The sequence below is a fragment of the Schistocerca serialis genome, chromosome 8 (assembly GCF_023864345.2).
Source record: "Schistocerca serialis cubense isolate TAMUIC-IGC-003099 chromosome 8, iqSchSeri2.2, whole genome shotgun sequence".
NCBI classification, from domain to species: domain Eukaryota; kingdom Metazoa; phylum Arthropoda; class Insecta; order Orthoptera; family Acrididae; genus Schistocerca; species Schistocerca serialis.
Window position 1 is genome coordinate 449,749,944 of NC_064645.1, and position 27,979 is coordinate 449,777,922.

At 40.4% G+C, this 27,979-nt stretch overlaps 1 protein-coding gene across 1 annotated transcript in view; it reads left to right on the forward strand.

Moving 5' to 3' along the window:
* The window catches only part of LOC126417062 (ornithine decarboxylase 1-like), a 99,998-nt gene extending 74,276 nt beyond the window's left edge, over window positions 1-25,722 (forward strand). Inside the window, exons 7-8 of the mRNA XM_050084954.1 lie at window positions 25,289-25,497; window positions 25,605-25,722. Coding sequence (XP_049940911.1) covers window positions 25,289-25,497; window positions 25,605-25,722 — 327 coding nt within the window. The remainder of the gene's footprint in view (window positions 1-25,288; window positions 25,498-25,604) is intronic.
* The last annotated feature ends 2,257 nt before the right edge of the window (window positions 25,723-27,979 follow it).

The following is a 27,979-nucleotide window of genomic DNA, read 5'->3' on the forward strand; positions in this document are numbered from 1 at the left end:
TAAAACTACCATCCAGTATCCTTGGTATCGATTTGTTTTAGAGTATTAGAACATACTCTGAGCTCATGTATAATGTGATATCTCATACAGAATGATCTCCTCCCTGCCTACCAGCATGGATTCCAGAAACACTGATCATGTGAAACCCATCTCACACTTTTCTCACATGACAAACTTAAAACTTCAGATCCAGACAGTCAGGTAGATGCAGTATTTCTTGATTTCAAAAAGCATTTGATTCAGTATCACATCCATGCTTATTATCAAAAATATGATTACATGGGATATCAAGCAAAATTAGTGACTGGATTGATGATGTCTTGGCAGGAAGGCTGTAGCAAGTTATCCTGAATGGAGAGTCATTGACAGACGTAAAAGTAACTTCGAGTGCTTCCAAGGGAAGCATGATGGGACTCCTGCTGTTCATTTTGTATATTAATGCTTTTGTGGGAAATATTAATAGCAACCTTGGGCTTTCTGCAAATGATACAGTTATGTTCAATGAAGTGCTGCCTGAAAGATGCTATATAAATATTCAATCACACTTTAAAAAGATTTCAAAGTGGTTCAAGATTAGCAACTTTCTTTGAAATGTAAAATTGTCCCCCCCCCCCCCCCCCTCCCTGCCTCTCCCAACAAAAAAAGGTAGGGTTCTATGGATATAGAACCAGTGGCTCATGTTTGGAATCTGGAATCTGTCAACTTGCATAAATACTTTTTTTTCTTTTCTTTCTTTTATTGGGATATAACTGGAATGTGTACATAACTTGAGGTTTGCCAAGGACATTGTAATTCTATCAGAGACAGCAAAGGACTTGGAAGAGCAGTTGAACGGAATGGACAGTGTCTTGAAAGGAGGATATAAGATGAACATCAACAAAAGCAAAACGAGGATAATGGAATGTAGTCAAATTAAATCTGGTGATGCTGAGGGAATTAGATTAGGAAATGAGACACTTAAAGTAGTAAAGGAGTTTTGCTATTTAGGGAGTAAAATAACTGATGACGGTCGAAGTAGAGAGGATATAAAATGTAGACTGGCTATGGCAAGGAAATCGTTTCTGAAGAAGAGAAATTTGTTAACATCGAGTATAGATTTAAGTGTCAGGAAGTCTTTTTTGAAAGTATTTGTATGGAGTGTAGCCATGTATGGAAGTGAAACATGGACGATAACTAGTTTGGACAAGAAGAGAATAGAAGCTTTCGAAATGTGGTGCTACAGAAGAATGCTGAAGATAAGGTGGGTAGATCACGTAACTAATGAGGAGGTACTGAATAGGATTGGGGAGAAGAGAAGTTTGTGGCACAACTTGACTAGAAGAAGGGATCGGTTGGTAGGACATGTTTTGAGGCATCAAGGGATCACAAATTTAGCATTGGGGGGCAGCGTGGAGGGTAAAAATCATAGAGGGAGACCAAGAGATGAATACACTAAGCAGATTCAGAAGGATGTAGGTTGCAGTAGGTATTGGGAGATGAAGAAGCTTGCACAGGATAGAGTAGGATGGAGAGCTGCATCAAACCAGTCTCAGGACTGAAGACCACAACAACAACTGGAATGATCACAAAGACTCATTTCTGGGTAAAGCAAGTGGTACACATTGGTTTATTGGTAGAATACTGGGGAAATGAAATCAATCTACAAAGGAGATTGCTTACAAATCACTCACGTGACCCATTCAAGAATGTTGCTCAAGTGTGTGGTTCACATACCTGGCACGACTAATAGCATATTTTGAACATATGCAGAGGAGGGCAGTGTGAATCATCACAGGTTTGTTTGATCCATGTGAGAGAGTCACAGAGATACTGAAGACTCTTAGAGAAAACCTTCTTATTAAGTTTCAAGAACTGGTTTTAAATGATGACTCCAGGAATATACCACACCTCCTATGTGATTATCCCATAGGGATTTTAAGGGCAGTATTAGATTAATTACAGCATGGAGGGAGATATTTAGACAGTAACTTGTCCTACATTGCATAAGTGAATGGAATGGAAAAAAAACCTAATAACTGACACTGGGACACACCCTCTATCATACACTTCACTGTGATTTGCAGAGTGTATATGTAGATATGATCACCTGAGTTACTCAGTATTTCAGTGAAGTGATGTAGCAAGAGGATTCACATATGACCATCATCACTGTCTTTCATGTGTATCAATCATAAGTTAATTCATCATTATCACCTGTCTGGTGAGTCACGTATTTTAGGAAGTGTTCTTGTTGACATAGACAGTTCCAACATTGTTTCTCAGATCCTGTCAAAAAAATCCAAGTTCCTCACAGATGAGCAAATTATGCCAGAGCTGCTATGAACTGATGACAAACAGTTCCTGTATGAGAAAGTTCAGAAGCTGACAATGTTGAAATTAGTGAGCATGTTATTGATTCAGATGTGACTGCCTCTTTAAGCAATAAATCTTCAAATTCACTTGTTACCAAAGACTGCAATGTGAGCAAATATGGGCAGATTGAAAGGCAGTTGAAACCAGTTAGTGATAGGGGAAGACTCAAAAGCCATAACACAATTTCTTACAAGTCAGCAAAGATGCCACTGGAAATTCTGTCATTATTTTGATGATAAACTGATCTATGGCATCGTTATGCACACTACTGTGCACATGATGAATATTCATGGTCTGACAAATCTCATGACACACAAGATACGAACTGCGTGGACATGAATGCCTTTTTGGGTCTCCTAATATGTGAGTTGGAACCTAAATAGTGACAACTATTTATTCACAACTGATACAAAAGAGTTATATGTTTGCACCTGGTACTGTCCTTCAAAGTAGTCACCAGCATTGTGTAGAACCCACTGCCAGCAATGTGGATGGTGTAGTATACTGTTAGCAGAGCCTGTTCTGTTGATGGAGTGGTCTAAAGTTATGGTGATTCTCGTGTACAACTGTGATGGTGTTATCCTAATGCATTATGTTCCTTCATGGCAGACTGTCAATGCACAGTGTTACTGCCCATTTTTGGTGCATCACCTGCAACCAGCTTTGCGAAAGAAGTGGCGACACTTTCTGCGCAACCCACCCATCGTTTTGCATGACAATGTGCTGGCGCATACAGCGCAAGCTGTGGCTGCTCTGTTTGATCGATGGCACTGGGAAGTACTGTAGCATCCATCGTACTCCCTGGGCTTAAGTCCTTGTGACTTTCATTTGAATTTGAAGATGAAGGAACCATTTTGTGGCATTTGCTTCACAACTGTTCCAGAGATTTGACAGGCAGACCACTCCATCCACACCATCAACAGAACAGGCTCTGCTAACGGTATACTACACCTTCTGCATCACTGGCAAAGGGTTCTACACAATGCTGGTGACTACTTTGAAGGACAGTAACAGGTGCACATTGTAACTATTTTGTATCGGTTGTGAATAAATAGTTGCCACTATTTAAGTTCCAACTCTCATATATGCAGTAACTTACTAAGATTCCCACTTCCATTTCAGATATATGTGAGATGTATACTGTGTGATAAAAAGTATCCAGACACCACCAAAAACATATGTTTTTCATATTAGGTGCATTGTGCTGTCACCTGCTGCCAGGTCCTCCGTACCAGCAACCTCAGTAGTCATTAGATATCGTGAGAGAACAGAATGAGGTGCTCCGCAGAACTCACGGACTTTAAATGTGGTCAGGTGATTGGGTGTCACTTGTGTCAAACGTCTGTACATGAGACTTCTACACTCCTAAACATCCCTAGGTCCACTGTTTCTGAAGTGATAGTGAAGTGGAAACTTGAAGGGACATGAACAGCACAGAAGCATACAGGCCGACCTCGTCTGTTGACTGACAGAGACCGCTGACAGTTGAAGAGGGTCGTAATGGGTAATAGGCTGACATCTATCCAGACCATCACACAGGAATTCCAAACTGCATCAGGATCCACTGCAAGTAATATGACAGGCAGGAGGCGAGAAAACTTGGATTTCATGGTCGAGTGTCTGCTCATAAGCCACACATCATGCCGGTAAATGTCAAATGATGCCTGACTGGGTGTAAGAAGCGTAAACATTGGATGATTGAACAGTGGAAAAATGTTGTGTGGAGTTGCAAATCATGTTACACAAAGTTGCGGTCCGATGGCAGGGTGACAAATGCCTGGTGAACGTCATCTACCAGCATGTGTAGTGCCAACAATAAAATTCGGAGGTGATGATGTTATGGTGTGGTTGTGTTTTTCAAGGAGGGGAGTTGCACCCCTTGTTGTTTTGCATGGTACTATCTTAACACAGGTCTACACTGATAAGTTAACCACCTTCTTGTTTCCCACTGTTAAATAGCAATTTGGGGATGTCGATTGCATCTTTCAACATGATTAGGGACCTGTTCATAATGCATGGCCTGTAGTGGAATGGTTACACAAGAATAACATCCCTGTAATGAACTGGCAGCACAGAGTCCTGACCGGACACCTATAGAGCACCTTTTGGATGTTCTGTAATGCTGAGTTTGTGCCAGACCTCGCTGACAAACATCAATACCTCTCCTTAGTGCAACACTCCATGAAGAATGGGCTGCCATTTCTCAAGAAACCTTCCAGCTCCTGATTGAATGTATGACTGCGAGAGTGGAAGCTGTGATCAAGGCTATGGGTGGGCCAACACCATATTGATTTCCACCATTACCAATGGAGGATGCCATGAACTTTTTAGTCAATTTCAGGCAGGTGTCTGGATACTTTTGATCACATAGTGTAGGTGGGTCTGATGTATTTGCAGTAACTATGCAGCATACAATAACCTTTTTAATGTTGTTATACTCGTTTTGTTGATACAAACACCAGAGACAAGTGGAAAAGGTTGACAAGATAGTTGATGTGTGTGAACTTATTGCACCACTGCAGCCTGGCTCCAGGCCCAGATACTGTGGTCTCATGTGTGTGTGTGTGTGTGTGTGTGTGTGTGTGTGTGTGTAAGTGTTTTGTCTGTTTTTCACAAAGGCCTTGTTGGCCAAAAGCTAACTTCCTGACAGTCTTTTTGTCGTGCCTTTCTGCGATTCAGCATCTCTGCTATATAGTGAGTAGCAACTATTCTTTTCATTATATTGTTACATTGCGAGATAAGTTGTATACTTCTGGAGAATATGTAACAGTTGACAAACAACTCATATGTCTTCAAGGACAATGTTCCTTCTGACAGTTACATTATATATATATATATATATATATATATATATATATATATATATATATATAATGGAAGGAAACATTCCACGTGGGAAAAATTATATATAAAAACAAAGATGAGGTGACTTACCGAACAAAAGCGCTGGCAGGTCGATAGACACACAAACAAACACAAACATACACACAAAATTCAAGCTTTCGCAACAAACTGTTGCCTCATCAGGAAAGAGGGAAGGAGAGGGGAAGACGAAAGGAAGTGGGTTTTAAGGGAGAGGGTAAGGAGTCATTCCAATCCCGGGAGCAAAAAGACTTACCTTAGGGGGAAAAAAGGACAGGTATACACTCGCACACACGCACATATCCATCCACACATACAGACACAAGCAGACATATTTGTTTATATATATATATATATATATATATATATAGGGAAACATTCCACGTGGGAAAAATTTATCAACAAATAAAGATGATGTGAGTTACCAAACGAAAGCGCTGGCAGGTCGACCTGCCAGCGCTTTCGTTTGGTAAGTCACATCATCTTTATATTTTGATATATATAAACACAGATGATGTGACTTACTGAACGAAAGTGCTGGCAGGTCGATAGACACACAAACAAACACAAACATACACATGAAATTCAAGCTTTTGCAACAAACTGTTGCCTCATCAGGAAAGAGGGAAGGAGAGGGAAAGACGAAAGGATGTGGGTTTCAAGGGAGAGGGTAAGGAGTCATTCCAATCCTGGGAGCGGAAAGACTTACCTTAGGGGGAAAAAAGGACAGTTATACACTCGCACACACACACACACATATCCATCCGCACATACACAGACACAAGCAGACATTTGTAAAGGCAAAGAGTTTGGGCAGAAATGTCAGTCGAGGCGGAAATACAGAGGCAAAGATGTTGTTGAAAGACAGGTGAGGTATGAGTGGCGGCAAATTCAAATTAGCGGAGATTGAGGCCTGGCGGATAATGAGAAGAAAGGATATACTGAAGGGCAAGTTCCCATCTCCGGAGTTCTGACAGGATGGTGTTAGTGGGAAGTACCCAGATAACCCGGACCTTGTAACACTGTGCCAAGATGTGCTGGCCGTGCACCAAGGCATGTTTAGCCACAGGGTGATCCTCATTACCAACAAACACTGTCTGCCTGTGCCCATTCATGTGAATGGACAGTTTGTTGCTGGTCATTCCCAACCTTTCCAGCAAACGTCAACCTCCTCTCATTGCACACAGACCCAGTCTCTCCCATCTACTCGATCTCCCACTTCCAGCTCCACTCCCCTAAAACCACAAAATTCCAATCAACACAATCTGGAACCACAACACCCTAATTCAGTAGTTAACCTTTCCTCCAAACCTCTCTCCCAATCCGAAACCTCTGTCCTATCCAAAGGCCTCACCTTCAGCCCTACTCCCAGATTCAACCAAACAGCCCTTGTCAAAGATTTACTGTCCTACGCCCGTACTCTCTGCTGGAAATATCACTTTGCCATGAAGAAAAATGATCCTAATCCTACTCCTAATGGTCCAACTCCTCAAGACACTATCCAAATTGAACCCTGCCTGGAACAGTTCCGTCCTCTGTCACAGCGGGACCCACCTCCTCTTCCTCATAATCACCCTCTCCAAAGTTTCCAGGAATTTCTGACTTCCAGCCTTGCCACATCTTGGCACAGTGTTACACCGTCCGGGTTATCTGGATACTTCCCACTAACACCAAACTGTCAGAACTCCGGAGATGGGAACTTGCCCTTCATTATATCCTCTCTTCTCGTTATCCGCCAGGCCTCAATCTCCGCTAATTTCAATTTGCCGCCGCTCATACCTCACCTGTCTTTCTACAACATTTTTGCCTCTTTACTTCCGCCTGACTGACATCTCTGCCCAAACTCTTTGCCTTTATAAATGTCTGCTTGTGTCGGTGTATGTGCGGATGGATATGTGTGTGTGTGCGCGAGTGTATACCTGCCCTTTTTTCCCCCTAAGGTAAGTCTTTCCGCTCCCGGGATTGGAATGACTCCTTACCCTCTCCCTTAAAACCCACCTACTTCCCTCTTTCCTGATGAGACAACTGTTTGTTGCAAAAGCTTGAATTTTGTGTGTATGTTTGTGTGTCTGCCGACCTGCCAGCACTTTCATTTGGTAAGTCACATCATCTTTGTTTTATATATATATATATATATATATATATATATATATATATATATATATATATATATATATATATATATATATAAAAACAAAGATGATGTGACTTACCAAATGAAAGTGCTGGCAGGTCGATAGACACATAAACAAACACAAACATACACACGAAATTCAAGCTTTCGCAACAAACAGTTGCCTCATCAGGAAAGAGGGAAGGAGAGGGAAAGACGAAAGGATGTGGGTTCTAAGGGGGAGGGTAAGGAGTCATTCCAATCCCGGGAGCGGAAAGACTTACCTTAGGGGGAAAAAAGGACAGGTATACACTCGCACACACACACACACACATATCCATCCGCACATACACAGACACAAGCAGACATTTGTAAAGGCAAAGAGTTTGGGCAGAAATGACAGTCAAGGCGGAAGTACAGAGGCAAAGATGTTGTTGAAAGACAGGTGAGGTATGAGTGGCGGCAAATTGAAATTAACGGAGATTGAGGCCTGGCGGATAACGAGAAGAGAGGATATACTGAAGGGCAAGTTCCCATCTCCGGAGTTCTGACAGGATGGTGTTAGTGGGAAGTATCCAGATAACCCGGACCGTGTAACACTGTGCCAAGATGTGCTGGCCGTGCACCAAGGCATGTTTAGCCACAGGGTGATCCTCATTACCAACAAACACTGTCTGCCTGTGTCCATTCATGTGAATGGACAGTTTGTTGCTGGTCATTCCCCCATAGAAAGCTTCACAGTGTAGGCAGGTCAGTTGGTAAATCACGTGGGTGCTTTCACACGTGGCTCTGCCTTTGATTGTGTACACCTTCAGGGTTACAGGACTGGAGTAGTTGGTGGTGGGAGGGTGCATGGGACAGGTTTTGCATCGGGGGCGGTTACAAGGGTAGGAGCCAGAGGGTAGGGAAGGTGGTTTGGGGATTTCATAGGGATGAACTAAGAGGTTACGCAGGTTAGGTGGACGGCGGAAAGACACTCTTGGTGGAGTGGGGAGGATTTCATGAAGGATGGATCTCATTTCAGGGCAGGATTTGAGGAAGTCGTATCCCTGCTGGAGAGCCACATTCAGAGTCTGATCCAGTCTCGGAAAGTATCCTGTCACAAGTGGGGCACTTTTGGGGTTCTTCTGTGGGAGGTTCTGGGTTTGAGGAGATGAGGAAGTGGCTCTGGTTATTTGCTTCTGTACCAAGTCGGGAGGGTAGTTGCGGGATGCGAAAGCTGTTTTCAGGTTGTTGGTGTAATGGTTCAGGGATTGCGGACTGGAGCAGATTCGTTTGCCATGAAGACCTAGGCTGTAGGGAAGGGACCATGTGATGTGAAACGGGTGGCAGCTGTCATAATGGAGGTACTGTTGCTTGTTGGTGGGTTTGATGTGGACGGACGTGTGAAGCTGGCCATTGGACAGGTGGAGGTCAACGTCAAGGAAAGTGGCATGGAATTTGGAGTAGGACCAGGTGAATCTGATGAAACCAAAGGAGTTGAGGTTGGAGAGGAAATTCTGGAGTTCTTCTTCACTGTGAGTCCAGATCATGAAGATGTCATCAATAAATCTGTACCAAACTTTGGGTTGGCAGGCCTGGGTAACCAAGAAGGCTTCCTCTAAGTGACCCATGAATAGGTTGGCGTACGAGGGGGCCATCCTGGTACCCATGGCTGTTCCCTTTAATTGCTGGTATGTCTGACTTTCGAAAGTGAAGAAGTTGTGGGTCAGGATGAAGCTGGCTAAGGTAATGAGGAAAGATGTTTTAGGTAGGGTGGCAGGTGATCAGTGTGAAAGGAAGTGCTCCATCGTAGCGAGGACCTGGACGTGTGGAATATTTGTGTATAAGGAAGTGGCATCAATGGTTACAAGGATGGTTTCTGGGGGTAACAGACTGGGTAAGGATTCCAGGCATTCGAGAATATGGTTGGTGTCTTTGATGAAGGATGGGAGACTGCATGTAATGGGTTGAAGGTGTGGATCTATGTAGGCAGAGATACGTTCTGTGGGGGCTTGGTAGCCAGCTACAATGGGGCGGCCAGGATGATTGGGTTTGTGAATTTTAGGAAGATGGTAGAAGGTAGGGATGCGGGGTGTTGGTGGGGTCAGGAGGTTGATGGAGTCAGGTGAAAGGTTTTGTAGGGGGCCTAAGGTTCTGAGGATTCATTGAAGCTCTGCCTGGACATCAGGAATGGGATTACCTTGGCAAACTTTGTATGTAGTGTTGTCTGAAAGCTGACACAGTCCCTCAGCCACACACTCCTGACGATCAAGTACTACAGTCGTGGAACCCTTGTCCGCCGGAAGAATGACGATGGATTGGTCAGCCTTCAGAACACGGATGGCCTGGGCTTCATCAATGGTGATGTTGGGTGTAGTATTAATGTTTTTTAAGAAGGATTGAGAGGAATGGCTGGAAGTCAGAAATTCCTGGAAGGTTTGGAGAGGGTGATTATGAGGAAGAGGAGGTGGGACCCGCTGTGACGGAGGACGGAACTGTTCCAGGCAGGGTTCAATTTGGATGGTGTCTTGGGGAGTTGGATCATTAGGAGTAGGATTAGGATTATTTTTCTTCGTGGCAAAGTGATATTTCCAGCAGAGAGTACGGGTGTAGGACAGTAAATCTTTGACAAGGGCTGTTTGGTTGAATCTGGGAGTAGGGCTGAAGGTGAGGCCTTTGGATAGGACAGAGGTTTCGGATTGGGAGAGAGGTTTGGAGGAAAGGTTAACTACTGAATTAGGGTGTTGTGGTTCCAGATTGTGTTGATTGGAATTTTGAGGTTTTGGGGGGAGTGGAGCTGGAAGTGGGAGATTGAGTAGATGGGAGAGACTGGGTGCAATGAGAGGAGGTTGAGGTTTGCTGGAAAGGTTGTGAAGGGTGAGTGAGTTGCCTTTCCAGTGGTGGGAAACCAGGAGATTGGATAGTTTTTTGAGGTGGAGGGTGGCATGCTGTTCTAATTTGCGGTTGGCCTGTAGGAGGATGCTCTGAACAGCCAGTGTGAATGTGGGAGAGAAAAGATTGAGGACTTTTATTAAGGATAGAAGTTGACGGGTGTGTTCATTGGCTGAGTTGATGTGTAGGTGAAGGATTAGGTGGGTGAGGGCAATGGATTGTTCAGTTTGGAACTGGTATAGGGACTGATGGAAAGAAGGGTTACAGCCAGAGATGGGAACTTAAAGTGTGAGGCCTTATGGGGTAATGCCAAATGTCAGACAAGCCTGAGAAATAAAATATGGGAGTGTAATGTGGCTAGGGCGAAGGCATGCTTGCGGAGGGAATGTAAATAAAACTTAATGGGGTCATTGTGGGGATGTTTTTAGGGTGACATAAAAACAAAGATGATGTAACTTATCAAATGAAAGTGCTGGCATGTTGATAGACACACAAACAAACACAAACATACACACAAAATTCAAGCAACTTGAAATTAGCGGAGGTTGAGGCCTGGTGGGTAACGGAAAGATTGATTGGAATGACTCCTTACCCTCTCCCTTAAAACCCACATCCTTTCGTCTTTCCCTCTCCTTCCCTCTTTCCTGATGAAGCCACTGCTGGTTGCGAAAGCTTGAATTTTGTGTGTACGTTTGTGTTTGTTTGTATGTCTATTGACCTGCCAGCACTTTCGTTTGGTAAGTCACATCATCTTTGTTTTTAGATATATTTTTCCCATATGGAATGTTTCCCTCTATTTTTATATATATATATATATATATATATATATATATATATATATATATATATATATATATATATATATATATAAAAAAACAAAGATGAGGTGACTTACCGAACAAAAGCGCTGGCAGGTCGATAGATACACAAACAAACACAAACATACACACAAAATTCAAGCTTTCGCAACAAACTGTTGCCTCATCAGGAAAGAGGGAAGGAGAGGGGAAGACGAAAGGAAGTGGGTTTTAAGGACCCTCACCAGAGAATCACCCAGAGAGCATCCCAGGGTGCCCCAGAGAGCTACAACACCAAGAAGAATCGCTTCTCGGCTTTTGGCAAGATCAATGTGTAGTATTGTGGCCCTTAAAAGGGCCTTTTTTTGAGAACTGCTTCAATGGTTATACAAAGTACAATCACCCACAATGCGACAATCTTCCAAAGAGGGAGATGTTGTTAGGGGAGTAGGTAAAACTGCTCAATTTCTACTTTTAAATGGGCCTACATTGTTTTGTGGCGCGAGATTTAACTTTTCTCTAATGAAGAGTACCACTTCTTCCAGTCTTGGTAATGGTTGGATTACTGTTGCTTTTGTTGCATGTAACAATGCAGGTAGAGCTGGTTTGGAATCCTTTGAAACTCGTGAAATTTTGGCTTACCGTACACTATATATATATATATATATATATATATATATATATATATATATATATATATATCGGCCAAACTTTCAGGAAACATTCCTCACACACAAATAACACTTAATGTCCATGTTAGAGCACATTATGATGATTTCATAAGGGATACTCTATCTGTGCTGCTAGAACATGTGCCTTTACAAGTACGACACATATGGTTCATGCACGATGGAGCTCCTGCACATTTCAGTCGAAGTGTTCGTACGCCTCTCAACAACAGATTCGGTGACCGATGGATTGGTAGAGGCAGACCAATTCCATGACCTCTGCGCTCTCCTGACCTTAACCCTCTTGACTTTCATTTATGGGGACATTTGAAAGCTCTTGTCTACGCAACCCCGGTACCAAACGTAGAGACTCTACGTGCTCGTGTTGTGGACGGTTGTGATACAATATGACATTCTCCAGGGCTGCATCAGCACATCAGTGATGCCTTGCGACGGAGGGTGGATGCATGTGTCCTCGCTAACGGAGAACATTTTGAACATTTCCTGTAACATAGTGTTTGAAGTCACACTGGTACATTCTGTTGCTGTGTGTTTCCATTCCATGATTAATGTGATTTGAAGAGAAGTAATAAAATGAGCTCTAACATGGAAAGTAATTGTTTCCGGATTTTACCTTATGAAACCTGGTGGTCCTGAAACTTGTACTGCAGGTGGTCCTTTCAACAAACTTAACAAACCTTCATAAATAGTATAACATTTTGTTATTCCTCTACAAGGAACATGTACAATTGAAACTATTGACAACTGGAATACCAAAATGACTCTTGTAAGAATTATATTAGAAAAATGATTAACATTGGTTGGAACATAGTGAAACAGCAAATCACACACTCCCTCACAACTTTTACCCAATAAATAAAGAACTCTAGCTTCAAAAGTGTTCAGTTTCATAAAATATGTAAGAATGGACTCACTTGTGCCAGCCAAATTGCAATTTTTTGTACTGATCTCCATAATGGACAGTCATGGATGGAATGATCAGTGTAGATACAAACTACCAGAAAATGCCGGAAGTTATAAAATTTTACTATCATAAAAATTGTGTGGTACACACTTGTGATCCACAATGCAATAATTACAGTATTAAAAGGAGGACAAGAAGATGGGCATTGGTAGTGTTTTTTCATTTGGCATAGTTGTCAGTTCATGGGTGGCCAGACTGAATGGGAGTGGTTTTTGTCATGGAAGGGATGACAGCTATCATAATGCAGGTACTACTGGTGGTTAGTATGCCGGATATGGAGAAACATATAGGTGGAGCCATCAGAAAGATGGAGGTCAGCATCCAAGAAGGCAGCATGTTGGGCTGAGAAGGACCAGTGGAAGCAGATGGGAGGGAAGGTGTTGAGGTTATGTAGGAATTAGGATAGCATATTGTGGCCCAGAATCGAGATGATGAAAATATCATCATTGAACCTGAACATAACAGTTTGGAAGGCAAGAAATATTTCTTCTATGATAAATGAAAAGGTTGGCATGAGAGGGTACCATGTGAGTGGCCATGGTTGTACTCCAAATTTCTTTGTATGCCCTTCCTTCAAAGGAGAAGTAGTTTTGTGTGAAGATATACATGGTAATGTGTATTAAGAATGAGGTAGTATGGATTCAGGTGATAAAGGGGTGTAGAAGGTGGGGAGTAGATGAAAGAAATGGGACATTAGTGTCCTTGATGTGAGATGATAGGCTTTGCGCTGTAGGTTGGACATGTTGTTCAACAAGAGTGGAAATTCCTTTATGAGGACCATAGCAGCCAACTAGAATAGTTTGAATCTGTGGATTTCGGGGAACATGTGGAAGGCATGACGTGTTAGGATGAAGAGGGAGACGGGCTCAGGGGAGAGGTTCTGGGATGGGCTCAAGGATTTCAATAAGGATTGTAGGTTATCCTGGACTTCTGGAATGGGATCACTGTGGCAGAGCTTTCAAATGTAGGAGTTAGACAGTTGGTGGAAGCCTTCTGTCAGGTAGTCACTGCAATTTATCTATCCAACACTTTCCCCTTCTTCTGTCCTGTTACTACCTCCCAATTCAAACCTCTACATATCTTCATTGTGTGCTGCACCTCACTGGCTCCATTGCCCCTGAGTCACATACCTAGCCACCAAACCCGCTGTCCCTCTCTGAGCCACAAGCTATCCACCCCAACACCTCTTTCTGCTTCCTGCCTGTTTCTCCTTCACCCAGCACAGCATCCATCTCACCCTAACATAGTCCATCTGCTGAAATGCAATCCCAGTATCTTGTATCCAGCCAGCATAATGTAGGGGTACAAAAATGTGTGCTTGCACATGTGCGTGTGTGGGTGGATGTCTCAACACTTTGGTTACTCAATGAATGGTCTCCTTTACTGCTAAATTATATAAAAATCCGATTTGTTGAAACATGTAAATAACAAATACTTGCAAGTTGTAAAACCAACAGATAAAAAGATTTGCTGTCCAATATCTTGAGTATTATGCACATACTGAAAAAGAGATTATATGAACAAACAAATAAATATTGTAAATAGAAGTGTTGCTGGTTCCTATTATAATTCATATTGCAAATTTTTAAGGGAAGTTATATTTCATGAAATGGCAATGATCTAAAAATAAATTAAATCTCCACTTAGTATTACTTTGTGTTGTTTGTAAATTATCAAGTTTAATATGGTATCAAGTTGGTATCAAGTTGTTCCATCACTAGCTCAAAATTACCATATAAATAAAAGTTCTTGATTTTATTTCATCGTGCCCTAAGTTTGGGTGCATTCAGTTTACTTTCAGGCTCAAAATATTTAGTCATATTTACCTCTTTCAGTATTGATTTGCTGAAATCTGAGTTTACCTTACAAAAAGGTGTTGTCCTTACATCAGTAACTAAAAGGAAGCCACCATGAATGGTAGGTCTCTGTTAAAAATTCTGCTATCAGCCCAGCCATTTCACATTTCTTAATGATATGTAGAACCGTAACTGCCAATAGCATCAACAGAAGCCAAGCACTATAAGTAATCGAAGCAGTTTAATTCCATGCTAACTCAACTCACAATTCTGATAACTGCAGTTAAGCACTGTAAAAAAAAAAAAAAAAAAAATTAAAATCAACAAGATGTGGTTCAGAGATGAAGTTATCTTATACTTTCATTACTGTGGCCTGATTCCTACCATTTTTTAACCCACACACTACCACAATATGAGCCTTCTTTCTAAAATCCTTGGCTAAGGGTATACACTTGTCTTGAAGAAATTTTTAAGTTTGTGGCATGGAAGTCATTTCCTTTTTTTTTCTGAAACAACTGACCCACATGTCTTATGTGTTTACTACATAACAGATGAACTTTTCTCCACTTTCCTGCTTTTCTTCCTTAACTAACTGAGACAGAAGGCAAAGGTATCTTTTGTGCCAATGACGAAACTATCAGATTTGTTCTTTGTTTCCTGGCACATCTTTCCACTTCTGATTATTCTCCCCCTTAATTTTCCCATTCCCTTAATAGCACTGCCAAGCTTCACTTTAAGGACTCTAACTTTTCCCTTCTATTGAACTATTGTTCCATCCAGTGCACAGACTCTACAGTACCATTGAAGAATCTTGATTAATTCACCCATTGACTGTATTCCACAGTGCTATATCCCACCCCCTTCCTCCTACCATTCATGTAATGAAGTCATCAATCACAACAGCTGGACTGCACCCCAGCAGTAACTTTCCTACAGCAGCTCAAACACTTCACACCCATGTTTGTTTGCAAACAGTATAGAAACATGGCACAGCTTATAGAACTACATTTTTATACCCTGCTGTTGATGCTTAAGCCATGTAACATGTACATACAGTTGTTATGTAACAAGACTAATAACTGTAGTTACTACCACTAGAAAATTTATCAGTCTCTGGACAGCAAAAATTTAGGACTAAGGATGTGTATACATGGTACAAAATTCACATGATATTTTAAAAAACTGGATTATACAATTAAATCCTTAGTTTTTCAGTCAAATATTATGCTGGTGTATGTATAAAGCACAAAAACTGTTTAAATTTTATACTTTTTATGTATACAAGATGACTTAATTTGTGTATATGAAGTCATGGCAGAGTCACTCAGAGCTATTCATAGTCAGCCAAAGGACCATATAATACCAAGTAGCCCACCCAAAATTCTCAGCTGCTTGCAGTGTAGGTGCTCTGTAGTGTCAGGGATTGCCTCTTCACTCTATTGATTAAATCATCCATCATGCAAAACAAGTAAATGTGATGCTTCTCAGCTCTTACCACTATTTTTTAAATTGCCAGCAATTAGAAGCTACTTTCTCTCTCACAAACGATTTTATCTTGTGTAAATATTATTTACATCCCATTCTCTTCTTTTCTTTGGAATAATGTTCTGAGAAATGCTTTAAAAACAGGAAAGTTTTGGATGCTGCAGAAATGAGCTATGGCACGTGGTGTAACACACAAAGTGTGCAACAAACAGCTTTACATGATGACTTTTTCTTCCACCCAATTTGTTCCTTTATTATATTGTAGTTGTCTATGGAAAGCCTTGCCCTCAGCCTGTTTTGCAAATGCCACCCCTGAAGTATGGGGGATTTATTTTAAGTAATTACTGTCCAGGAAAGAAGGAAGGAAGATTACAGTTTAATGTCCCATTGATAATGAGGTTATTAGAGATGGAGCATAACTCAGATTAGGGAACAATGGAGAAGGAAATTGGCCATGCCCTTTGAAAGGAACCATCCCAGAATTTGCCTTATGTGATTTATGGCAATCATAGAAAACCTAAATCTGGATGGCCAGACGCTGATTGAATTGTCATCCTCCCAAATGTGAGTCCAATGTGCTAGCCATTATGCCAGCTTGCCCAGTAGTAATTATCAATACAGGCTGGGAAGTCAGACAGAATGGAATTGAGAAGTTGATTGTTCATTATCCTTAATATTGGAGGAAATTAAGCTGAAAATTAGATTTTCCTTTTACATGATATTCTATTGAAGACTAATTATAATCTTATAACTAGTTTAAAAGAGAAATCAGAAGTTACAAACTTTTAAAAACTCATCTTTAGTAAGTTTTTGTTTGTTGTGCATGTGCATTACACACTGATTTCCTTTCCATGTGTGCTATTTTGCTTTAAATATGTATCAGTGCTGGGTTTTCATAAAAACAATATTTTTCTATCCAATTCCTTAATTTTAATCTTAATTCACAAACTGAAATAAGCAACTCTGAATACTAATTGTACAATACTAAGCATCCTACTGTTAATATGTTGACTGAGACTGACTATGAACTAACTTATACTGCTCGGTTTGGTACTTAACAAATAAATTGTTTCAACTGAGTTACTTCATACATATTGTTTTTCTTTTTTTAAATATGAGCTCTTAGTATAATCCTATTTTAATTTTATGAAAAATGATTTTTAATTAATTAATGTGTTTTCATTGGTTTCAATTTGGTTTTATAAATTTTTTTGTGTTTATTTAATATGAAAATAATACTTGAAAATCATGCCTCACTGTGTGATAAAAACACTGGTTATTGAATTTACTTGTGTTGATAATGGATTTTTTCCCTACATTTGAACTGATATGCACTTATAACAATTTAAAATAATCAAAGTTTCAGTTAATAGAAAGTTAATGTCTATAACCACTATTACAGTGACAAGGTTATCCAGAAGTTTCATTGTTTCTACAAAATAGGTCTGTAATGTACAGAGACTTCCTGGAGTATAACCTAATTACTATATGTTTTCCTTGGTCTACAACTCAACAGAATTCACACATATGAAAGTGGCACTTTATAGATACACACATGACAAAGAAAGTTTTGTGATAAAGTCAGCCGAGAATTTTCTAGAATCCAAATTCTTTTGTTTGAGATAGTTAATTATACAGTTATATACTTTATAAAATCTAAGACGTTCTTTTCACAAAACAGAAACAGGATCTTCAGATGGAGTAGGGTAACCTTATCACAAACAATTATTAGCAGGGCCAAATTTTTAAGTGTTCATAATTTTCCTGAAATTTTAATTTTTAATATTCCCTTGAACAAAATGTTCATACACAAAATATTTACACCACTGTCATTGTCCAAATGTAAATTATTTGCTGAAAAAAAGGACACAAAATTACAACTTGAAAAAGAATTTAGATGTTTAATGTACTTGTGCTACGGTTTTCCTCATTCTTTCACCATAACAAGTATCTGGCATTGTCAAAGGATCAGCCTCCATTGGTGGTGATAGACTGGAGTCAAGCCTAAGGCCTGATGTTATATGTACCTATCACACCAACATCTGAGGGCTTGTCCTTGGTAATTACTGCTGTGGTTTTTGCTTTGCTGGCTGGCCAGTGTGGCCGTGCGGTTCTAGGCACTTCAGTCTGGAACTACGTGACCGCTACGGTCGCAGGTTCGAATCCTGCCTTGGGCATGGATGTGTGTGATGTCCTTAGGTTGGTTAGGTTTAAGTAGTTCTATGTTCTAAGGGACTGATGACCTCAGATGTTAAGTCCCATATTGCTCAGAGGAATTTGAACCATTTTTGCTTTGCTACTTGCAACAGATATTCACTGCAGCACAAGAATCTGGGATCCTTTTACTGTGAGGGTTTCTTCTTTTGTGGGGAAACTGTTTTCATGTCTGCAGATTTCTGTCCTTTCCCTGAAAAAGTCGGCATGATAGCACTTCTCCACAGTGAGAACTTCCATTCTCCACCATGGCCAATTTCCCCACCAGTCGCTACCTGCAGCATTTATGGATACTGGCACTGTTGGAATATTCAGTAATTCCAGCATAGACTTTTCCACATGTAGACAGAATAAAACTGACATTGCAAGTGGGACCCTTTCGTTCTTTGCTGGTATGAGATACTTTCTTTGGCCTTCTTGGTTGGTTTGTAAACAGTTATTATGCCATGTTTGGGCAGTATATGGCTGCTTCTCCCCATCTCCTACAGATGTATGGGAGAATGGCCACAAATGACATTTCTTTTTCTCACATGTCACTTATCTGAGTGTAAGTTTTCACGCCACTTTTGGAAGACATCATCATGGTCCAGTAACTGTCAATTTCTTCATGGCACATGTTGAAAGACAGGTGCTGAGCTTGGCATCCTATAAACTTAAGGAGTGGTACGGCTATGTTAATAACATCTTTGTCATGTGGATCTATGGTGGGAACGGATTGGTAACTTCCTAAGATATCTGATCAGTCTCCATGCCAACATAAAATTTATCATGGAGGTAGAAAAAGACCAACAGCTTCCCCTTCTCGATATGCTGGTTATGAACATGGGCCACAGCATGCATCAAAAACTGATACCCATGGTCTATTACCTGCACTGACTATCAAATCCTTACCCAAATCAGAAATGAGGAATGATTGATATACTCATAAGGAACATGAGATGAGTATATGAGCCACATCACTTCAGACATGAGATGCAACACCAGGAATCATTTCTAAGGAACAATTGGTACTCCACCACTTGCATAAGAAATGTCATGAAACCTAACACTTGGAGAACTGACATATTGGAAGAAGAAATGTCACATACAGCCTTTCTGTCATATGTCCTTGGAGTGATGGATGGAACTGGTTGTATATTGCACAACTATTGTGTAAAAACTTTTGTAAAATGACCAAGAAGATCAAAGCTTATCCCTTGACAAAGGACTCAAGGGACACACTTGGTATGTCAGAAAGATACTGGAGACCACGTACATGTGGAAAAGCCTGTGTTGGAATGACTGGATGGTCCATCAGTACCAGGATCACCAAATATAAACAATATTGCAGGTTGAAACAGATGGAGAAATCAGCCATGGAGGAACAGACACTGTCTGAGACTGACCATGTATCAAAATTTGTCAACATGGTGGCTCTCACTATGGAGAAGAGCTACGATGCCCTCTTGTTCAGGAAAACCATAAAAATTCACTAACATGACAATAGTTTCAACAAGAAATAAGAAAATCTCAAGATAAACGGATCCAGTATTCCCACACCACAGCAACCATTCACTGCACGTAGCAAGAGGAGAACCACACTGGTAATGAACTGGAAAAAGTTCCCACATGTTGGTGTGGTAATGTCACATAATCTTTGGTTGTGGGCTAGACTCCAGTCTGCCACCAGCAATGGTGGGTGGTCCTTTGATGATGCCAGCCACTCATACTGGTGAAACATCAGGAAAATTGTTAAACAAATGCTGGTTGAAGACATTGAGATAGAATTCAACAGACACTGGTAAAATAAGTAGTACTTATATGAGGACAAGTGTCAGAGCAAGCACAGCTGTTCCAGGTTACTATGACTCAAAGATGAGTAGGGTGACATCCCTGTCCATCCCTCCAACTTCTACTTTTGCTGCTCTTGAGTACATCTATCATAAATATCAGTTTCACCCAAACTGTGATTTGCAAAACCGCAAAAGTAGACATAAAATCGAGTTTCTTATAGACTTCACCTCTTGTCAAGGGTTCAGATTGAAGCTATGTACTCTGGAGCAAAGTCATTCAATAAGCTCTCAGCTAGGATCAAGCAGTTCAAAAGGAAATAAAAACCTTACCTCATTAGCCACTCCTGAAATTATCTGTCTAGCTGGATTCAAGAATTCAAGACTGCTGCTAGAAATGTTCATAATAGAGTATGAATGAACAAGGGTCCCCTCATTCTGGATTGGTGAAGCCAGTAGCAGTCAGTTGACTTTGGGCGGCAAGTGTTTTGTGCCCAACATTGGCAGTCAAACAATCAAGCTTGTGTGTATCACAGCCTTATGGAGTGATTGTTGCAGCATGTTGTATCAAACCAATAAGAACATGTCTATAGGTGAGGCAGTATGAGGTGATCCCTGACAGTTCTTAGCACTGTTGCCAGTTTTCGACTGTGAAGCATTAATGGCTGCAGGTGAAAAAAGTAGCTATCTGCAGATCTGTGAGAATAATGAGCCATTGCCATAGAGACATTTACAAAATCACATTATATTATTGGTTGAGGTAGGCATGTAAAGCTATCACACACAGCCCACTGCAGCAATCAAGAATCAGCTTATGCCGACTCAACTATAGTGCCAACACTGTATGATGAAAGTGTGGCTTGTTCACCTGCATCAACTCTACTCACACAGTTGCTTATGTGCAGGGAGTCGATGAGCAGAGCATGTTTCCTCACTCCATGGAATCCTCTGAGGATTTGTTTAGAGTGTTGCAAGCAAACTATAACTGTTTTCTGTGAAAAGTTCTATTGTAATCAAGTAAATATTAAGCTACCAGTGGAAATAAATAGCAGCTATTTAATACAACTAACCAAGCAGACCTGTCCCCACGAATCATAGATATTGCTTTCAGTGGGGTGGCTCACATGTCTCAGTGATATGGATAATCATACCGTAGGTGCAACCACGGTGGAGGAGTATCTCTTGAGAGGCCAGACAAACATGTGGTTCCTGAAAATGGCCAGTAGTCTTTTCAATAGTTGCAGGGGCAACAGTCTGGATGATTGGCTAATCTGCCCTTGTAACATCAACCAAAATGGCCTTACTGTGCTGGTACTGTGAATGGCTGAAAGCAAGGCAAAACTGTAGCTGTAATTTTTTTCAAGGACATGCAGCTCTACTGTATGGTTAACAGTGATGGCATCTTCTTGGATAAAATATTCTGGAGATAATATAGTCCCTCATTTGGATCTTCAGATGGGGACTACTCAGGAGGACATTGTCATCAGTAGAAACAAAACTGGCATTCTATGGATCAGAGCAAGGAATGTTATATCCCTTAATTGGGCAGATAGATTAAAAAATTTTAAAAAATTTAAAAAGGGCAATGGTTAGGTTGAAGTTATATATAGTGGAAATTAGTGAAGTTCAGTGGTGGGAGGAACAGGACTTCTGGTCATGTGAATACAGAGGTATAAATACAGAGTCAAATAGGGATACTGCAAGAATGGGATTAATAATGAATAAGAAAATAAAAATGTGAGCAAACGACTAAGAAAAGCATAGTGAACACATCATCATAGCCAAGATAGACATGAAGCCCACACTTACCACAACAGCACATGTTTAATTGCCAGCTAGCTCTGCAGGTAAAGAGACTGAAGAAATGTATGATGAGATAAAAGAAATTGTTTAGATAGTTAAGGGAAATGTAAATTCAATTTTGATGGGGGACTGGAATTCAGTAGTAGGAAAAGGAAGCGAAGGAAATGTAGTAGGTCATTTGGACTGAGGGAACAAATGAAAGAGGAAACCTCTTGGTAGAATTTTGCACAGAGCATAATTTAATCATCACAAACAATTGGTTTAAGAATCACGAGAGAAGGCTGTATATGTGGAAGAGACCTGGAGATACCAGAGTGGTTTCACATTCACCATATATTGCAAGACAGAGATTTCAGAAGCAGATTTAAAATTGTAAGACATTTCCAGGGGCAGATGTGGACTCTGACCACAATTTATTGGTCACAAATTGTGGATAAAAACTGAAGAAATTGCAAAGAGATAGGAAATTAAGGAGATAACTTGAAAGACCAGTGGTTATTGAAAGTTTCAGAGGGAGCATTAGGCAGCAGTTGACTAGAGCAGGGAAGAGAAATACAGTAGAAGATGAATGGGTAGCCTTAAGAGATTAGATAAAGAAGGTAGCAGAGGATCAAATAGGTAAAAATACAAGACCTAATAAAAATCCTTGTATAACACAGGAGATATTGAATTTAACTGATGAAAGGAGAATATTTAAAAACACAGCAAATGAAAGAGTTGAAAGGGAATACAAAGATATAAAAAAATTAAAGTGACAGGAAATGTAAATTGGCTAAGAAGGAATGGCTAAAGGATAAATGTAAGGAGTTAGAAGCATATTTCACTAGGGGAAAGACAGACACCACCACAGGCCTTTAGAGAAAAGAGAAGCAGCTGTACGAATATCAAGATCTCAGGTGTAAAACCAGTCTGAAGCAAAGAAGGGAAAGCTGAAAGGTGGAAGGAGTATATAGAGGGTCTATACAAGGGAGATGAACTTTAAGCCAATATTACTGCAATGGGAAAGGATGTAGATGAAGATGAGATGGGAGATACAAGAACAATTTGACAGAGCACTGAAAGATCTAAGTAAAAACAAGGCCCTGGTAGTAGATGACATTCTGTAAGGACTACCCATAGTCTTGGAAGTGACAGCCACAAAAAGCTTTTCCATCTGGTGTTCAAGAGGAATGAGGCACGTGAAATAACCTCAGACTTCAAGAAGAATGTAGTAGTTAAAATTCCAAAGAAAACAGTTGCTGACAGGTGTGAAAATTACTGAACTATCATTTAATAAGTTATAGTTGCAAAAGACTAATGCAAATGCTATACAGAAGAATGGAAAAAATGATAGAACCTGACCTCAGGCAAGATCAGTTTGGATTCTGGAGAAATGTATGAACATGTAAGGAAATAGTGATCCTAAGGCTTCTCTTAGGAACTTTTGACAGTGTTGACTGGAATTCTGTCTCTGAGATTCTTAAGGTATCGGGGGTAAAATACGGGGAGCAAAAGTCTATTTACAACTTGAACACAAAAATAAGATGGCAGTTATAAGTGTCAAGGGGCTGAAAGGTAGCAGTGATTGAGAAGGTAGTGAGATAGGTTTGTTGTCTATCCCCGATATTATTCAATTTGCCCATTTAGCAAGCAGTAAAGTAAACCAAAGGAAAATTTAGAATAGGAATTAAAATTTAGAGAGAAGAAATGAAAACTTTCAGGTTTGCTGATGACATTGTAATTCTGTCAGAGACAGCAAAGGACTTGGAAGAGTAGTTGAAAGGAATGAACAGTGGAGTATGTGAGATGAACATCAACAAAAGCAAACCAAGGATAATGGGATGTAGTCGAATTAAATCAGGTGATGCTGAGAGGAGGTTTGATTAGGAAATGAGACACTTAAAGTAATAGATGAGTTTTGCTATTTGGGTGGCAAAATAACTGATGGTGACTGAAGTAGAGAGGATATAAAATCTAGATTGACAATGGCAAGAATGGCATTTCTGAACAAGAGAAGTTTGTTAACATCAAATGCAGACTTAAGTGTTAGAAAGTCTTTTCTGAAGATATTTATCTGGAGTGTAGCCATCCATGTAAGAGAAACATGGACAATAGACAATGTAGACAAGAGAAGAACAGAAGCTTTTGAAATGTGGTGCTACAGAAGAATGTTGAAGATTAAGTGGGTAGATCGAATAACTAATGAAGAGATATTGAACAGAACTAAGGGGACAAGAAATTTGTGGAACAGCTTGACTAAAAGAAGGGACTAGTTGCTAGGACACATTCTGACTCATCAAGGGATCACCAATTTAGTAATGGGAGGAAGTGGGGAGGGTAAAAACACAGAAGGAAACCAAGAGATGAATACAGTAAACAGATTCAGAAGGATGTAGGTTGCAATAGTGATACAGAGATGAAGAGACTTTCACAGGGTGTAGTAGCATGAAGATCTGCTTCAGACCAGTCTTTGCACTGAAGACTACAACAACAATACGCAAGCAGCAACTCTTTTCAAAGTAGCAGCTTTATCTCTCATTTATTAGATTATGCACACGTATTTATTTTCAGTCCCTGTGTACAGAAGACATAAATTACACTTTAAATGAAAGTGAATGGTAGCACATAATACTAACACATCAATGAACAAAGAATCAAACAATGGAAAATCCAGAATGGAATGTAACAATATTATGAAAAGGAAAGTTGCCACTCACCATATAGCGGAGAAGCTGAGTCACAGATAGGCATAACAAAAAGACTGTCACAAATAACCTTTCGGCCAGCAATGCCTTTGTCAAAAATAGATGACAAACACATACTTACACACATTCACACAAATGCAACTCACACGTATATGACTGTAGTCTGTGACAGTGTGACTTCAGTGTGTGTGTGTGTGTGTGTGTGTGTGTGTGTGTGTGTGTGTGTGTGTGTGTGTGTGTTGGTCGAAAGCTTATTTGTGGAAGTTTTTTTGTTGTACATAAATGCGACTCAGCATCTCCACTATATGGTGAGTGGTAACTTCCCTTTTCATAATGTACAAAGAATGACAGGTTCTGTAAATGAAATGGCTTAGACTATATAAATCATCTAGTAACTGATACAAAATAGTTTTATGCCACGATATGTACAGTGATATTACAAAATAGAAAAGCAATAGCCTATTTTCAAGATGAATTCTTCAAATAACTTATTTTTATGATTTTGCACATAGTGTTGTAAAGTATTGTCATCTGGTGAGCTGACTGTATTTTCTTATAGTTCTTCTGTGACCAGAAAGGAGTACTGGATTCACCACCATCATCATAATTGAAAAAGTTTCTTCATTTGTAAAAGAGCATGAAATTGGCTTTATTTTGTTTCTGTCAGTAGAAAACCCTCAAGCAAATTCATTAAACACAGCTATCATACAATCAAACCTAAACGTTAAAGGGCAATAGTGACAAAACATAGACCTGCACATATAATATTGTCTTTTAAATATCCTCTGACATTTTACTATTGACAATGAAAGAAGCCATATGATGACTTTTTTTTAAACTGTGTTGGTTAAAAATCTCTTAATTTAATTAAATATTTCTTTTACAGGGGACTAAGCACACAACACATCTCAGTTCTATCTGGGGACCAACTTGTAATGACAGGGATAAAATAGTAAACTTAACTTTGCTGCCCGAGCTGGATATTGGTGATTGGTTGGTATTTGAGAATATGGGTGCTTATAATTTGCAGGTGGCATCTCCTTTTAGTGGCTTTCCCACCCCAGTGGTGCACACAGTGATTGATGAACAAGGCTGGTGAGTAACATTTTTCATTAAAAATTAGTTATAGTGTCTGATATATTTATGCACATGCCTAGCTCTTCAAACAGTTTCTGTTATTTATAAGTCAAATCTGTCTCCAGGACACTGCTCAAAAACAAGCATCCAATGAAAGAAACTCATTTTGTCATTGGAAACAAGCCAGGAAACCTGCCTCTGGGGACTGGCAGTGACATCATTAAAGGCGAACCTATCTTCTGATGTTTGGTTGTGAAGCATGACATACTTTCTTCCACAGTGCTTTCAGGTTCTGTATATTAATCTATTAAGGTGGAACATTACAATTACAAGAATTATTACATTCTTGTTGATATGGAACGTTACAGATGCCATTTGTGTGCTTCATGAATGACAGAAAGCATTTATTGTGCTCATCTTCTGTGCAAAGTCACGTTAATACCTACATCAACAGCTGTTCATTCCTTGGGTGTATGTTAACATCTCATTCAAAAAACTCAAATTCATACACAAACATTTTTTATGGTCTGGATACAACACTTTGGTCACATATAGCATACCTCTAGCCAATGTGTCTACTTGGATCTTGTGTAATAATATAATATTGTTATGGCAGAATCTTATATTTTTATAGTGCCTGTCATAAATATCATAAAGAAATACTGAACATTGCAATATTGGATGTAATATGTCATATAGAGCATTGTACAAGACTGAATTCATAATGTGATTTTGATCATGTATATATTTTGAATGTGTGTTTTTTTCTACTACTAGAGCACTATTCGTTAAAAATTTTGTGTAGTGTACACTATGACTTGATTCTTGAAACTTAATTGAAAAACTGAATCATAAATCTCCATATGTCCTATGTCCATAAACCTACTGATTATTTTAGACACATAGTTCATTTAAAAATATTGTTTTGAAAATACTGCAAGTAACTGGGTAAAGCTCGTATTTGAACTACATGCATTCATTCATTCTAATTCCAGTATCTGAAGGATACTACATGACCACTGGATTTTAATGGTGTGCAGTTCAGAATCCATTGCAATAGCTCAGTGATATCCAGGTCCTCGAATGACACATGTATTGTATTGTCAAACAATGGAACATCCAGGATGGAATGTAACAATATTGTGAGAAGAAAAGTTGCTACTCACAATATGGCAGAGGTGCCGAGTCACAAATAGACACAACAAAAAGATTTTCACTCTTTAAGTTCAGCCAGTGGCCTTTGTCAACAATAGACACACATACGTACACACACACTCACACAAACACAACTCATGCACATGACTGCAGTCTGAGGAAACTGAAATCACACTGTGAGCAGCACCAGCGCACAGGGCATGATGGGAGTGGCGACTGGGTGGGGGAAAGGAGGAGGCTGGGGTGGGGAGGGGAAGGGATAGTATGGTGGGGATGGCAGACAGTGATGTGCTGTGGGTTGGGTGGCAGATGGGGTAGAGGTGGGGAGACGGGGGGGAGAGGGGGGAGAGGAGCAGAAAAGGAGAGAAATAAATAAATAAAAAGACTGGGTGTAGTGGTGTAATGATGGCTGTGTACTGTGTACTGCTGGAAGGGAGCAGGAAAGGGGCTGGATGGGTGAGGACAGCGACTAACGAAGGTTGAGGCGAGGATGGTTATGGGAATGTAGGATGTACTGCAGGGAAAGTTCCCACCAGTGCAATTCAGAAAAGTTGGTGTTGATGGTAAGGATCGATATGGCACAGGCTGGGAAGCAGTCATTGAAATGAAGGATATAATGTTTGGTAGCATGTTAAGCAACAGAGAGGTCCACTTGTTTCTTGACCAAAGTTTGTCGGTGGTCATTCATGCCGACAGACAACTTGTTGGCTGTCATGCCTACATAGAATGCAGCACAGCGGTTGCAGCTTATCTTGTAAACCACATGACTGGTTTCACAGGTAGCCCTGCCTTTGATGGAATAGGAGATGTTAATGACCGGACTGGAGTAGATGGTGGTGGGAAGATGTATGGGCCAGGTCTTGCATCTAGGTCTATTACAGGGGTATGAGCCATGAGGTAAAGGATTGGGAGCAGGGGTTTTGTAAGGATGGATGAGTATACTGTGCAGGTTTGGTTGACAGCAGAATACCCCTGTGGGAGGGCTGGGAAGGATAGTGGGTAGGACATTTCTCATTTCAGGGTACAACGAGAGGTAATCACAACCCTGGTGGAGAATGTAATTCAGTTGCTACAGTCCCCGGTGGTACTGAGTTACAAGGGGAATGCTCCTCTGTGGCCAGACGGTGAGGCTTTGGGAGGTGGAGGGAGACTGGAAAGATAAGGCACGGGAGATTTGTTTGTTGTACCAGGTTGGGAGGATAATTATGGTCAGTGAAGGCTTCAGTGAGAACCTTGGTATATTTCAAGAGGGACTGCTCGTCACTGCAGCTGCAATGACCATGGGTGGCTAGGCTGTATGGAAGGGACTTCTGGGTATGAAATGGGTGGCTGCTGTCAAAGTGGA